Below are 16,526 nucleotides of genomic sequence, written 5' to 3' on the forward strand. Positions count from 1 at the left end.
GTAATATAGCATAAAGCATTAAACAATGGCACTTGCTAACACAACATGAACCAATATTTCAGGAATTTCCCATTCTAAAGTTAAGCTAAACTCTTTTCTTTTAATGGATCAAGAGAGCAGTAAGTGTGACAAAACCACTCTCCTAAATTTGCAATGATTTCTATGTATTTCTTTGGAATTAGATCTAATTCTGAGGAAACACAATTGTGATTTTTATTACTTAAAAGGTTAAAATAATTTAACTGAAACTGAATATCTACCTTAAATTAAGAATTAAGAAGGAAAAAAACCAAAACACCACCTGCCTTTGTCTTTCAGCCTGAAATCAAAGCAGCACAACACACAGGAATTACCTGTTTCTGTAATGGTCAATATTGAAGCTTTCTATTTTACATTTGATTTTGGTGTAGACATCTTGCATATCCACTGAGGCACTGAGATCCTCTAATTCACTGACAATGCAGACTTCTGCAATAGTAAAAAAAAATAAAATTATTAGTTATTAATCTGAAACTTGACGGATTTTAAACATGAAATATATCTGAGATGTTAGATTTTGTAAATAGGATGATGCTATTTCTACTCAGAGTTTTCTCATAAAGCACTTTTTGATTCAAGTGCCACACTAGAATCCAAACCTTTCTATACAAATATATTGAGAAATATATATAAGGGGCTTCTAGTTTAGGTATTTATAGCATAATTCCTAGGGGTGAAAAAAAGAAAAAAATATTTGCCAAGATATTTACTCTAATTATTCTAAATTTTTCTTTCTCTTATACAATTAGGTTTTTTTAAATCAAAGCTTCCAGTAAATTTCTTGAAAACTAGCCTTAAAAATGAGTCACTTTATTTTTTCATATTTCTATGGGCAATAATGTTAATAGATAAGCAGCAGTATTTCCTAGAAAAAAAAAAATTTGAAGTCCTGCAGTTTATGGAATCTGAGTTCCTTTCAAACAATTACTCTTGAATGATAATTCAACTACATCTCAAAGAGAAAAAAAGATAAGCTGTGCACAACACATATTTTACTTTTTAACACAGAAGTTGAAACTTCTCCTCTGAACCCTGCATTAAACTTCCTTTGACTTTAATGATTACATTATAGTGATCATATTAAATTGAAATTTGAAATTACCACTATTAACTAGAATGGACTATATATGGACATACACAAAATATATGACTAAATCATATAAAAATGAAGCATGATTGGTTCTAAGGCAATAAATGCAGCACTCTACAGACATTAACTAACTTATTTCCAATTTAACTTAATCATCTGTCAACATGGAGGGGAAAGTTTATGTCAAAGAACAACACAGAATTTTAATTTGCATGCAGTAACCCAACTATGTTTTGTTGCTGTTATTTAAGATACAGCTCCAACCCATTATTTCTGTGTTATAGTGTTCAGTAATATTGATACAAGCTCTGAATAGATAATACTGTGCTGTAAAATAGGGTGTGCTATTTAAAACAGTACATCAGGAATTCAAAGGGAATTTAAAATAGTACATTAGGCAGAATAATGCAAAATACCTGTGCCGTTATTTCTAGGATCAGGAGCAAACAATTTTACAGTAATTTTTGGCAACATCCACTGCATCCATAGGCTGACACGTCCACTTGAAACTCCAATATTACTTGTTGTTTGTTCCAAAGTAATGGAGTCTGAGAATGGAGAATCATCACCACCCTGAAGAGAATCGCCCTACAAAACAAAAGCAATAGCTAAGGAAAAAAGAAGCATTGCTTTTCGCCACTTCTGGGGTTTTTTTTCTATCTCAACTGATATGGATGCACAAACTATAGAAATACAGATTCCCAACCAGTATATTTGAATTAAGCTATTTGTAACACCAGGAAAAGATAAACCAAGTATTTTTTCTTTTCTCTGGTAGAGACAACAGACTATGGCAAAGACAGAATGGTGAAACTGTAAGGTTTTATGACAGGTCTCCTTGCATAGCAGACTTGCCTTATTAATGCTACACTATGGAAACACTATCATCAATTTAAAACAAAGGCTAATAGGAATATTTGGAGATGCAATAGCAAAAGGGATATGGAGGCCTGCAGATATCTGAAAGGCAAAAGAAGGAAGAGTCACTGGAAGCACCAAATGAAGAGCCACCCAGCAAGGCCATAATACCTACACTATGTACACACTGCGTTTGAGCCAACTTTTTCCCCCCTTGTATGTGCTTCCCTGTAATTTTGGAAAAAAAAAAATCAGAAAATAATCGCTTCCTGTAAGAATTGGCAATATTTTATTTGCCACTTCCTAAATACTTCTGTTTAAAACATTATTGTCACTTGTAATATTCTTAAATGTATGAAATGTTGACAAATGAGCTTGTGGAAGCTTCTGTGCCATCAGTTATCTCTGTTTCTTCCCTAAAATGTTAAGGGCTCAATAAAGAATGCACAAAGATTAATGTTTTAGGAGAAGATGATGACAAATGAAAGCTATACTGAAAATTCTGTTATGAGGGCTTATTAGAGCAATGCAAGCATGTTCTGATAATATTTACCAGCCAAAGGACCTCAACCTGCTCCTTTGCTGGATCTTCCAGATAGGGAAAGAAAGACGCAAACATATAACTGCTCATCAGCCCCCAGTGTTTACAGCCTATTAAACTGAATGCAAGAGACACATAAGTCACTAGTATCATCCAGAAGCTCCTGATATCCAGAAGCATCTCCACTTGCAACTCCACCATGTGTTGCAAATTTTCTTCATTCAAGCACAAAGAAAGGAAAAAGGTTTAGTCACTTTGATCCACTAAGACCAAGCTGTTTCTAAGATTAACAGACCAATAAATATCCAAAGTCTTATCTTTCATTGAAGGTTTGTGGGATTGGGCATTGTAAAATATGATGAACAACAGGTTTGAGATTTATCTAATTAAAAGCCAAGATTATTTCTATGGAGACACCTCAGAAGGCAGATCTACACAGTAAGCACAACAATTGGACTGAAACCATTTTAATCTGTCAGGCAAGAGTCAGAATTAATTTCAACTTCAGATGCTCATGAAAGCTTGCCTTCAGCAGCAAAATTAAAGTCTGACAGTACTTGCCTCATTTTGTAGCCCAAAGCTGGAAAATGCAAGTATGGAAGTTCTGTTAGCAATCTATTTTCTGGATGGGTAGAACCTAGCCCAAACCTAATGACATAGCTCATATGGAAGCATTTATGATGACAAATCACATTTTCATTCAACTCAGGCCTACAATTTAATTATAGGTTTCCTAAACTATAAGAGGACCCAGAAATAGCAAAGGTACTTTATCTGCATGCAGTAACCTTTACCCTTGAAAAGCTTAGTGATACTACAATTAGGAAGACACCATCTACATTGTCAATAGCTGACTCAAAGAACTTTCCATTCCAGATACTCATTTGTATGAGGAAGGGAAAGCTTGTCCAACTAACTAGTGTATGCTTCAAGAAAATAACACCTAAACATGAGACTACAATACCTGCACCAGCTTAACAGATATAATATGATGTGATGCAATGAAAATTAAGATCCAGGTCACCCTTCAATCATCTATAGTGACAGTGGCTTTGCATGAATCAAAATGCATGAATAAAAACAAGTATATTTCTATTTATTTTTGTTTATCTTATATAAGGCATTATTGCTTACAGCTCTGAACAGATTACCTGAAGAGCCACAGGTGATCATCTGTGGAAAAACTGTTAGACTCCTGAGGTCCAAAAAGCATTTGCTCCCTATCACATTCTAAGCGAACTAACCTCCTCACACAATCCCACTTGAAATATCTCACCAAATCATGGACTTAGCATCATCCTCTTGCTTATAGTGTTTGTTTACTCTTCCTCTTCTGTTTTAGTCTTACACTGCCTGCAAATTTAATTATTAAATATAGCAGGACCTGTCTCCTGCTGTGTATCTAATAATATTTAATGCCTGCCACAGCAGGACATGTCAATGGAGAAACCTCAGATAGCTCATTTCACTATGATGCATCTAGCTCCCAAACTGGAGTGGCACATTGAATATATGGCACCCAACAAAATGAGGCAAAAAAAAAAAAAAAAAAAAAAGGGGGCAAAACCTGCTAAATAACACATTCAGTGCAGAGGTTAACTTCCTTCTCACAAGCTGTGACTTGCAATTCCTATTTGCTTCTCCAGCAAAATCCTTCCTGCCTCTGGCCTTTTTGTCCAGATTTTGAACTCTTAATACTATTTGCTAACAGTGTCCTTGCAAGATATTTCCTACTATGTCCACAAAGAGCTCTTCTCTCTCCAATGCCACTTAATTGTCCTACAAGGCAGCACTAAATGACAGTGACACGAGAGTAAATATCTTTTCAACATTGTAAACAAAATTCAGTTTTCTTCAAGGATGCCAGCACCTGTCCTTGGAATGAAAAAGTTCCAAGGGGAAAGCAGCCTTGGAGAGTGTCAGACCTGCAAGCTCCCCAGCAACTGAAAGGATGCAGGCAGAGCAGTCACTTGTCCAGTGGTAACCAGTGTTAGTCCTTGCTTCTCCTGAAATGGCAGGCACCAGCAATAAGACAGTGACATAACCCAGCCATTTTGCTGTCCCCAACTATCCCTGTGAACCCTCTGCAAACACTAGCCTGCCTTCCTTCAACTGCTCTGCTCACTTGTAAAGCAATGAAAGGTCAGAGTGAAAAATGTATCCTTCCAAACCACAATGCTTTGAGACTCCTATCTCCTGTTTTAATGAGTCTTTATTTGCAATGTCCTCATTGTTAGAGGACATCAGAGAAACCTCAACCTATTTCATGACTTGAGATTTCACGCCATGAGAATGGCATTAGTTCTGATCATTTCAATTTCTGACAATCAATTCCTCTCTGTTTCTTTTGTATAACATCCACACAGCTTCTTTGACACTCTGCCTTTCAATAGCTTCCCTCACCTTCATAATTTGCCTTTGAATGATCGCCCTAAAAGACGATGATTCAGTGCTGGACTTTCACTTTATCTGAGACGACCTTTCTCATCAAAACTCACATGTTCTAAAAAGATGGTGGAGTCAACAGTACTTTGGTCAGATCCCTTCAGCAGGGCAGATCTGAAGGAAGGAGCCAGCCAAAGAGAATTTCCCTGTGCTGAGATCTTCAGATGGATTTCACAAAGTATCAAGACATAAAAGCCAATTAAGGTAAGAAAAGAGAAAAACAATACTTTGATATTTATTTACAGTTCAAGCCATATTTATTTACAGTTCAAGCCAATGTTCTTGACAATGATGATGTTCTGTGGACTCTTTTGTGGCTCTCTATTCCCTGCATTCTATAAAAAGCTTTCATTTTCTTTTCTTTTTTTTTTTTTTTTTTTAATCTGAGGAATATTTCAAGTTCTGCTTGTACCATAAACACGCTTCATTTGCCAAACTGTAACTTAAAAATTGTGATGGAATGGGTGGGAAGGAGAGACAGTCTCTTCTTGTGTTCCACACATACCCCCAATCTCCCACTGAACATGTTCCAAAATGGATTTTGAATGAAAATCAACTTTGTTCTAAAATTTTGGCAGGTCTCTACATTTCTGATAGTTGAAAAAGAAGTAAACAATAGCTGATTAAACTTAAAGGGGTACACTTAACAGCAAATACGTATTGCCACCATGATAATTTATTAATTTTATAATTGGATTCTTTTATTTCTGTAATTTAATGTTTTCAGCTGTTTCATGTATTTTGTTAGGGTTTTTCTCCACAGAGAGCTATTTTTATTTCGTGGTTTGAGCACAAAGATAACTTTACTGTGAAAAAAAGTCACACTATAATTTTCCCACACTCCTTTTGGATTATTTTTCTGAAGATATTAAATTATGTCTAATGCCTCTTAGAGAATCAGTCAGTTGATAATTTTGGCACACGGTTACTTAAAACTGGATTTGTGAGATTTCTGAAGAACAGCATTTACCCTAGAGTTACAGATACCAACCCAGATGTATCATTAGAAGCTGGACCTGCAATTGCCAGGGTTTGGAATTCATTCTACCACACAGGCTGAAAATCCCAACAAGGGTCTCAACTCCCTCGGGCTTCACCTCACCTACAATCCTGTGCTTGGGTTACTGCTTTCTCCCCAGAATTCCAGGTGACTTGGCCTCACTCCCCCTTGGAGTGGCAGCGGGTCAGTGCAGCCAACACTGGGTTGGGCTGTGGTGTCCAGCGCTGATCTCCTGCTGGCAGCCATGGCAGCTGCAGAGCTGGTCCAGAGACAGCCCCAGCTGCTCAACACCCTGTCCCTGGCAGAGGGACACAGCGCTGCCTCTGCCCCCTTCAACAGTTTAACTTCAACATACTACCTATACTTTTTCTGCAGTGAAAACCTGTGTAAACAGCTGAACTGGCCCACTCCCTCTGCCAGGGGTAGATGCTCCTCTGAAAGACAGAACATGTTGTATGACTGTCCTTTGGGAGGCAAACAAATGGAAGAGACTGCATTTCCTCTTAGCCCTCTGTTCATGGTACTGTAACCACAACCATTAGGCAAAGCCAAAGGGCCTGAAAAACAGATGGTCTGAAGTAGCTAACATATTTTTTTTATTTTTTATAAGCTCAAATTCACAGAAAATTTTTGCAGTAAAAAACTAAGAAACTGAAGTGAGACGGAAGACTCTTGTTTCTCATCCAGTTTCAATTGTCATTTTGGATTTTCAGCACCCAGCACGTTATTGTTAAATATGTTTATGCATTACTTTTCTGCTCTGTTTCCAGATCTACTGAAAAATCAAGCCAGAGTCAGAAACTCTGAACTATTTTCCCACAACTTCTCATGCCAAGTCCTAAAATATACAATTTAATTCTTTTACCAATTGTTGCAAATTGACCAATATACTGAGTTTATTTTCTTACCAGAATTTATCTTTGTTCATCAGGAAGATCCAAACATATGAGGCCTTCATCCTTGGCCTGCCTAAAGCTCAGGGATGATCGCAGTTTGGCCACACTAATGCTATGCCTTATCAAAATAACTTCTGCGTTCTTGCTCAATCACTGAGTTTCCCCAAGGACTAAACACTTCTACCACTGTTTGTACTTAAGTAAACAGTAACAAGTGGCCTGTTGCAGTCTGCACTACCTTACCTTTTCCAAGGCAGGGATGGTAAAAATGATTAACTGTTTCCAGCCTCCAGTATTTAAGCCTCTCACTCATGTTTCCCTGTCCGACCACCACCCAGGCTAAAAGGCAGTAAGCCTAGGTAGCTTTATCCATGTCAAAACATGGTGCTCACATCATGTTGTCAGCAAGAAAAGAATTAGACACAGCTTAAAATATAAATCATCCACAAATCACATAAACAAATTACCTTTTTTTTTTTTTACTATCTGATATAAATAGTTGTGCAAGTTTGCTTTCTTCTTTTATAGCAAGTCTGTTGCAGCTGAAAGAAGCTTTAAAAATAATCATGTGTCTCCCACAGAGCAAAACACAGCAACTATAAAATCTCTAAACTTAAAAAATCCCATAGCTATGGCAGCAAGGCTGTTTTTGTTTGACACATTTCAAGATGTCAAGGCTCAAAATTATAGATATATATAAACAAAATACAGAGTCCGATAAAAAACTAAATTCTGGAAAATTTCCCCAAGACAAACCTACAGAAATATATATTATTATTTAATCAATCTATTCTAATATTGTCCCTTGTTCACTAATTCACTAAATTTCATTTAGATAATTTAGAATTTTTAGAAGAAGAAATTTTCTAGCCAGTGTATAACATTTTTTTGAGAATACAAAGAAAATTAAATAAATAATGAAGAATATTTTGCAAAAGGGTAGGATATGAACACTGAACTTGGACCCATATTACTAAAATAATCTTGGTAACACATGGATTAAAACATCACTGAGTAGTTTCAATTAATGCTCCAAGTACAATATGTACTCCAAATACTGCTGTCTATATAGATGAGCAAAAACAAATTGTTACTTATAAAGCTGATGGTTTCTGATTGTAATGAGAAATTAATTTGATGTAAGTAGGGGGAAAACCACTATTTTTGTGACCATATTGTTTTCTTACTATTATTGCTTACCTTCAATTCTGTATCCATGGCAATACTTTTCACAATTAACATCATGCACACGTAGATATACACCAAAGACAAGGCTATTCAAATATTCTACAAACATTTTAGTGAAACAACTTAAGAACTGAAACTCTAGCCCAAACACCTTTTAATGTCAGCTGTTTCTTTGGGGTGTGTGTACAACGCATATAAAAGTAGGCACTAGCAATCACCATTTCATCTTCTCCAAACCTGAGAAATAATATAAACTATACAGAGGGCTAAGACAATCCTGGCCAAAAGCTGAATATATATTGCAATCAGAATCCAAATTACTATATATCTGCTTGTGTTCCAGAACTGTTCAATGACGTGTCCCTAAAGTTGCTGGGGCTATCCTGAGACTGAAAGCCAGTCATTCAGAAAAGCCTCCCTACATCCTTATAGATTTATGTTAAAAACAAAGCACTGAATACATGTGATACCTTGGTATACCTTCAATTCATTTGACACATTTTTGATGCGCTATTGGAGCATAAACAAGGTCAAATCACTATTTTAACTTGTAAACCTGACAGGGGCACTAAGAAAACCACAAATACTATGCCTGTGCAGTTGCAAAGCTTCCTGTGATCACCCATTCTACTCTATAGCAGCTACCTGGTGACTTCTGGCCAATGTTTCCCATGGGTGAAGTTTAACACAGCATTCATGCCGATAAAAGCATTAGCCTGCTTTCCTCATGTGGCACAGGACTCCTCTCCTTGCCTTGAATATTTTACAGTCTCAGGCAAACACTGACATGATGATCAGGTACCAGCTCTCTCCAGGCAGTTACACAGTGTTATAAATTAAGGAAGCAGAAATACATAAACCCAAGTAGCCAATCTTGTATGTACCTGAAGATGCATACCCAAATGCTCATGTGACAGAGCCACAAAAGCAGGGTGAGACATGGACAGCTGGGACAGGGGAATGCACTGAGCTCCAGGAGTAGGTCACAGATGGCACCGTGGTTCAACAGTGGCTGGATGGAGGTGGGGTGAGCACACGGCTTGGTCCAATGCCAACTCTGGAAACCTTCAAAGCCCAGTACCTCTCCTGGTTGCCAATGCAATTTACACACAGCAGCTCTCTACTGACCCAGCCATCAGAGTTACTGGCTGACTACTTGGAACAGCTCACAAGCAGCACAGGTATCAGAGGTATCTTCAAAACAACACTTACTATTCTGCTAATTCTGGACTTGAAAAACGGCTTATGCTTCTTGACCTGAACACACTAACCACCGTTTTCTGCCACAAGATAATACACGCTCACTTCAAAGAGAAACAATAAATTTATTATACAATAGAAACAATAATAAATATAGCCCAATACAGCAAATATTTTTTCTCTCTTTTGTTCCACCAAAATGAGTAATAAAATACTGTTCACTAGTTTATTGGGGCAAGCCACCTGGACTCTACTACTCTTCCTGATTTTTCTGATTCTTCCTCGACTGCACACCACTACATTTCATAGGTCAGAAATCACACTACACATTCTTTTAAGAAATAAAAATACCTCTGTAGTGGTTCCAATGTCAGCAGATGGGCTGTATGTACTGGTATCTGGTGGAATGGTACCAATGCTACTTTTAACTGGGGAGCTAGGAGGAACAGCTCCTGTCATGGTTTCAGTATAGACAGAAGATACAGACTGATATAGAACTCCTTTCCTCTGAATTTTATTCCAAACTTTACTTGTGATCTCAGCCAGTTGATACAGAAGCTGCACCTAAAGGAAAAAATAAAACTTAATTTTAGGATGAAGCTTTTCTTAACAAGGTGAAGGAAAAATCATCAAAGTCCTCCACTGAGACTTAGAACACAGTAGAACTGAACTTCTCACCATTTAGAATGTTTTGATAAGCAAATACATTGCAAAGAAAATAATTAACACCATTTACAGGATATTGACTTTGATAAAAATAATCTATTCTTTGCATAAACATATGGCACATAGCTCAAAAAAACTATAACATGGTCTTGTAAAACTTCTACTAACAAAAATTATAACAATTAAGCAAAGGTAATTTAGCATATATTTCATAGATATAAATACTGTCTCTAGGAAAAGTAATGTAAACTTTATAAAATATTAACAATGCAAAATTAATCACTCCAATTCTACTAAAATAATGATCCCATGCAGCATGTGAAACTGATCTGGCTTTGGAAGAACATTCACTACCAAACTCAACAGTCTCCCGGCATATGTCATTCCAATATTTAGAAACACACTGTTTAACTTGCACATTGTTTGAGTCAGTTCTAAGATATTTACATAAGTTTTTGTAAATAGGCATTAATCATGGAATTTGTATGACAACATATTGGAATATAGTGTATAAAAAAAAAGGTCAGTGAAAACTGAAAATAATATATAAGCAGATTCACAGCTGGATACCATACCAAAGTTGCCATTATAAAAAATTTAAATTCTCATATTTATAAGAACTTTAAGCCTCAGGACACTTTTGCTCTATGAAGCTGGCTTCTTATGTGGGCAGAACAGATGCAGAAAAACACTGCTGTCAATCTATATTTGATATAAAACAGTACTTGATATTGTGCGTGAGAATGTGTGATGAAGTCTCAAAATATATGGTGCAGTCTTTTCTTAAGAGGTGAAATGCTGGAATTTTATAAAAACCTTCTTAATTCAACTTGGATTTTCTTTTGAAGTTTCAAGGTTTACACAGAGCAGGTCACATAATCTTTTGACAGAATTTTCCTTAGAGAAAATAAACTTCACAGTACATTTTTTTCCCCTTCATATACAGAGCAATCTACAGCCAAACAGCTCTGGCTCTGGTGAAGAACTCCTTCAGTTATGCTCTAAAGTATTTTGTGTCTGTAGCACTCTGATAGGCACTGGTAACTTTTAAATTCCCAAATTCAAATTTCTAAGTTTTCCCGAGTCTTTTCCATGTAATGCAGGAAGCTCAAATAATGTCCTAATGCAACTAACTAATGGAATGTCCACCCAATTGATTGACTAGTATAACTTTAACTGGTGTTGACACTTTGCTGGCAAAATTATCTCTAGAAATTTAATAGGATACAGGCAGATATCCAAATCATACAAGCCAGCAATTTCCCCATGTCCCAGTTTTTTTCCAAGAAACCAAAAGACAACGTAATCTATGTTTTTATGTTTTAATGAAGCAGGCCTTTCAGCAAATTATTTATGCTATTGTTCCTAAAGGCAGAAAGTAATGCAAAAGAAGGAATTTGTGTTTACATGTATGTTCACATACAAGGCGAAGAGGTTTGTCATCAATTAATCCAACACTGAAAGGTTCAAATCTTACTGGGATTTCAGTAGTCATAACCATTACAGCTAATAATTACTTATCTTGTCAGGGAGACTTTTTAAATCGCTTAGGCTAGAATCTCTCCAGCCACCTTGAAACAGTGGTTATTTCAGACAGCAGTAGCCATGTCTCTGAACATCACCAGCAACCAGCCAACCAAGCAGTATGATCAAAATATCCCAGTCTGAAGCTAGGGACAAAATAAGCTTGTAGGTACGTGGTTTGTAGTAATGGGGAATGGGGCTGTGGCCAAGCCTCATCCCCAATGGGCTACAGCTGTGAAAAAAAATATGAACAGTACTGAAGGCAATGAGCCATGGAGGGCCCAGGTGCACTGAGCAATCACCAAAAGGAACAGAGGGCACAAAGGAGCAATGCATCAACATGAGGGGTATAAAAGGCTGGGCTAAAGAACAAGAAGGGCAGATGCCTGCAGCCTTCTGAAGTGACATGATTTTACTCTGTATGGACAAATGCTTAAAGCCTTCTGAAATTGCATGGTGATCCTCTGTGTATCGTGGCCATCACAACTGCAATGTAAGTTCAGCAAGTTCTGTTAGAGGGAGATGATTTTCACAGAGTTATGTCAAAAGGTGAAAATACCAAAAAGCCTCAAAATAAAGCCTCATTAAAACAAATTAGATGGCACATGTCTACATGGAAATAAAATTTCAAAACTTTGATAAAGTCACATCTTCGGTAAATTATTTTTAACGCACTTTATTTCATTCCATTGGTTGTTACTGACTAAATTGGAAGGATTCCTTTTTCTCTTATTGGTTGTGTGCTTTCAAATGTGTAATCTCAGTATTTTACAAATACATTTCTGATTATATGAGAAGGGCTAGTATAAGTGTAAGGCTTCTCTCCTTTCTAAGTGTTTTTGAGCATGTATAATAATTATTTTTAGAACATACTATTTAAGAGAAGAAAAATGGTAGGACAAAAAGGGTAACTGCCAGTATTTGTTAAAAAAGGCTTCCCCCTCTCACTGCTTCCACTCTCTCCTCAACAAAACCACACATAACTCAATAAGACCCCACTGACTACTTGTCAAAATCTGTAAAGCTCAATATGTTACAGCATTTTATACTTAAAAAATAACATATTACTACAAAATTGAAAACTACGACCAAGGACAGCATCCTGGCAATTTTGCACACTGGAAGTATCTACTGACTTTACAACCACCAGAACATGGTTTCACATTAAATCATAATAGTCATATAAATATAATACTTCACCTTTGCTACCATTTAACAAATTCACCAAATTTCACCTAGTTGGAGGCTGTCATCTACAGAAAAAATACAGCCTGTCACTGTAAGGAATCAAATTTCACACTGTGAATTTATGACTATCAAATGCTGTTTATGGAACTGCATTTTGCATCTTCTATCCTTCGACATCTGGTTCAAGAAGACTGATTGCCTTTTTTCTTCCCTTTTGCATAAGAAAAGAAGAAAGGACAAGTAAGGCACATGTAAAGGAGAAAAGGCATTTCCAGAATCTTTAGTAAAATCCAATAATTTCTCTGCATCCTTTCAGTCATTAGAATAATTCAGTAAGTTAGTAACATCACAGTGTACAAGGACACCCTTTAAGACAACAACATTTGATCTAATATTCCATATTACAATTTCATTTTAACAGTTCACTAACAGCATATAATACAATTTATATGTAGCTTAGAGTTTCAGTTTTTTAGTGGAAATATTTTCTTACAGTTTGCAAAACAAATTACTTGATTACACTTTAACAGGAATGCTTGAAAAATATTGTATTTTTCTATTTTCTTTTTAGTTCTCAACTCACATTGAGGTAAGACTTGCACTTATACAATGCCATTCCAATTTTAATATTATTAAATACCTACTATACTTGAAATTACAGCAAACTAGGTCCAAGTAATTAAAATATAAGATGTGCCTTCTGAAAAAATCTAAGAACACCTTTTCCTTTTAATAAAAACAAATTAGGTGGTAACTTTTGTTTACATGAATTCATCTGTTTTTTCTTCCTTTTACTGCCAGATACCATTGTTTGCCTAAAAGACACTTTATGTTCAAAGAAACGTTAGTTCCATAAAAATGTAGCAAAAAACCTACATTAAACCAATATAAGAATCCACAGTGACAGCAGAACAGTATCATAGCATTTAATGGTACATCTGCAGTTCATTTCACTCCATCAGCCAAAAGATGCATTTATACTACAGCTATTACATTTGGAAAAGAGTTTAAATTACAGAAGCTGAGAAAGCTTCAAAGCAAATCTCAATCTAAGCACCTTGATCTTGATGGCCCAGTTAAAAAAAAAAATTAAGATAGAGCCCCTCTTCATGAAAATGCAGATCAATCGTACTTAAATCAAGTTATTTTTAATTTCCTTTTATAAATCAATTAAATGTACCAACCTGGGGGTTGGAGCATTTTATTTCAAGGGACTCAAGGTCGACGTGGAGGCAGACGACAAACGAGTGTCTGGATTCCGGCCCTGAAGAAAGCAGTTTCTGTGAAGTCACAGCTAAAGTAGAAGTGCAGCCCATTGGTTCTACCAAATTAAGAGTCATCTGTTGTCCAAGAAGGGTATATACACTGAAATGATGCAGACTAATTGTCCATGGAAAAGCATCACCTAGTGATTAAAAAGAAGGGTGTTAAACAGTTGAACAATTACTTAATAAAAAGTAGGGTATTAATTTCACAAAACTAGCAACAGCCTTATTCTAAACCACCTTAGAAGTCAGCAAGTGCAATCCACAACCATTAAATTGATCCCAAACTGTCATAAATATAATTCAACCATTATTTCCATGCTATACTTCAAAATCTAACAATAGCAATACATTTGTTACAACTTCTAAAAACTGAAATCCACTGGGAATTTTAACTCCAAACTGTGAACATGTACAACACAGTCTTCAAAGAAACCTTTCTTCTTCATATAATTTTCCTCAAACTGAGGAATATCTAGAAAACACTCCCCACTTTTTTCAGCGTATGGATGGAGTTCAGGGGCAATTCCTTCCATTATATATATATCTGTTTACAGGTTGTAATACTAAAAAAGTGAATTCTTTCATTTAAAAGGTTGCATCTCAATACAGTGGTGCTGCAGAGTGAAGCCTATTCCAATGCTCACAGGACAGCTCTTTCCACTGTCTCACTTAAACTTCCTAGATGATGGATTTTCTAAAAATAAAATTATTATGGACATTTACTTAGCACTTAATTTCTTATATTTAGGAAGAAGCCTACCCAGAGAGGTTCCTGGCATCCTACCAGGAATTTTTATCAGGAATAATCAGCGAGGGAATTGGGGGTGCATAGCTGAACAACAAAATGCCTACAGCTTCTGTACAATCAGTTTTCTTTAGGTTGTCAACAGATGAAACATAAAAGTTTCCAAAGCAGGATCACAGAACTATTCAGGTAGATCTCTAAAGGGCCAACAGGAACTCCTTTTGGTAACGGAAAATTTTCAACAGCTCTACCAGCTAGAGTTGAGAGGATTTGAGCACACAGATTACAGGAATTGAATGAAACTTGAAACAGAATCCCTGTGGTGGGTTGACCCTGGCTGAGTGTCAGGAACACACTACAGCTGCTATCCCTCCCCTTACTCAGCTGGACTAGAAGAGAAAATTTAACAAAAGGCTGGAAAACAGGAGGAAATAATTCACCTGTTACTGTTCATGGGCAGAACAGATTCAACTTGGGAAAGACCATTTGGAGCCAGTTGGAACTGGCTTTGTTGGATTTGAGGAAAGCTTCTGGAATGTTCTCAGAGATGTCAGCCCTGCAGCCCACCCCACTACCAAAACCTTGCCATGTAAAGCAAATACAATCTCACATATGACAGCCAGGTCCCAGAGGAAAAAAATTAGGCTCTGGGAGAAACACTGAACCAAAATTCAAAGAATGCTCAAAATACATGAGGAAAATAAGGCAATCAAAGATATGTGGATAATTCTAATTTTACTTGAAACAGATAAAGGTTTTTGCTCTTCACAGGTATAAGAACATAATATTTTAGGGGTCTTTTGAGTTTTTTTTGTTTGGTTTTGTTTTCTTTAAAGAAAATCTCCATCCCATTTTTCAGCTTTCCTACTGAGGAAGTTGGGCCTTTTTGTTACCACTTGAACAACAGAGTCTGTGCCCAGCATGTGAATTTTCAATCCACCAAAAGCAATTGCCTGTCCCAATATGAAGTAATGTAAAAGCAGCTGGATGAAGTGCCAGGTCTAGACACAGCAGGCTGCTGAGCATCCACAAACCTCAGTTATGCCTGAAACAGTCTTCATCTTTGCAGGGAGAACACAGAAGGAGAAAAGTTCTCCTTCCTGCAGGAAAATTCAGAAAGTTATTTGGTATGAAGTTTTATTTTTCAAAATTTTGGCCTAAGCCATGGATAAAGACTCCAAATTATTGCCCCAGAAGCATGGGAGCCAGTCTTGAGAATCAGAGGAGAAAATGGCAGACAAAGGTACACTGGGCTGGGCCCCTTGGGGTCTCACAGGACAATAAAAAATTCAAACCAGTGTTTTTAAACAATATATGAAGAGTGTGTTTGCTGCCTGGTGTGACCTACAGTCAATAATGTACTGCTGAGAAATCACAACACTAAGAAATAGCACCAACTGTTAACTGTGACCATTTAAAGAAATTGGAAGGGTTTTGAAATTAAAAGAAAGCTCCATTCCAACATCTTTTTACCATATTATTTTAGTAAGACTTCTATTTTTTCTTCCACAGGTGGCTTCAGCAATATATTTATATGTCCAAAAGTATATATCAGAAAACTCTGTATCTCATCCTAGGAACAAACTGAAAACTTCAATAGTTTATTTTGAAACTATTACATACTGAAGAATTTGGTTCAAAGAAACTTGAAAATATTTTCAAAAGGTTTGCAGATTAAAAGTTTTGAAGCAATTAATTCATGCATTTTTCCAAGTTCAGTCATCCAAGAAATACAAAAAAATAATTGTAATAGATGGAAAAAATTCAAATGCAAAGTCAACTCCAATGGCATGTTTCTAATTATTACATATGAACTATGTTTTTCTCTGTGACCACCACAGTAAATTAACATAGTTTATATTTCATGGATTAGAAAGA

The 16,526-nt window shown here is 36.3% G+C and overlaps 1 protein-coding gene across 1 annotated transcript in view; it reads right to left on the reverse strand.

Annotated features, from left to right (window-relative positions):
• Positions 1 to 16,526, reverse strand: part of VPS13B (vacuolar protein sorting 13 homolog B) — a 429,435-nt gene that overhangs the window by 183,083 nt on the left and 229,826 nt on the right. The window contains exons 24-27 of the mRNA XM_058820123.1: positions 13,820 to 14,040; positions 9,609 to 9,821; positions 1,546 to 1,717; positions 354 to 468 (exon numbers count right to left, since the gene is read on the reverse strand). Of these exons, the coding sequence (XP_058676106.1) occupies positions 354 to 468; positions 1,546 to 1,717; positions 9,609 to 9,821; positions 13,820 to 14,040 (721 nt within the window). The remainder of the gene's footprint in view (positions 1 to 353; positions 469 to 1,545; positions 1,718 to 9,608; positions 9,822 to 13,819; positions 14,041 to 16,526) is intronic.

This window comes from Ammospiza caudacuta, chromosome 1 (assembly GCF_027887145.1).
Source record: "Ammospiza caudacuta isolate bAmmCau1 chromosome 1, bAmmCau1.pri, whole genome shotgun sequence".
Taxonomy (NCBI): domain Eukaryota; kingdom Metazoa; phylum Chordata; class Aves; order Passeriformes; family Passerellidae; genus Ammospiza; species Ammospiza caudacuta.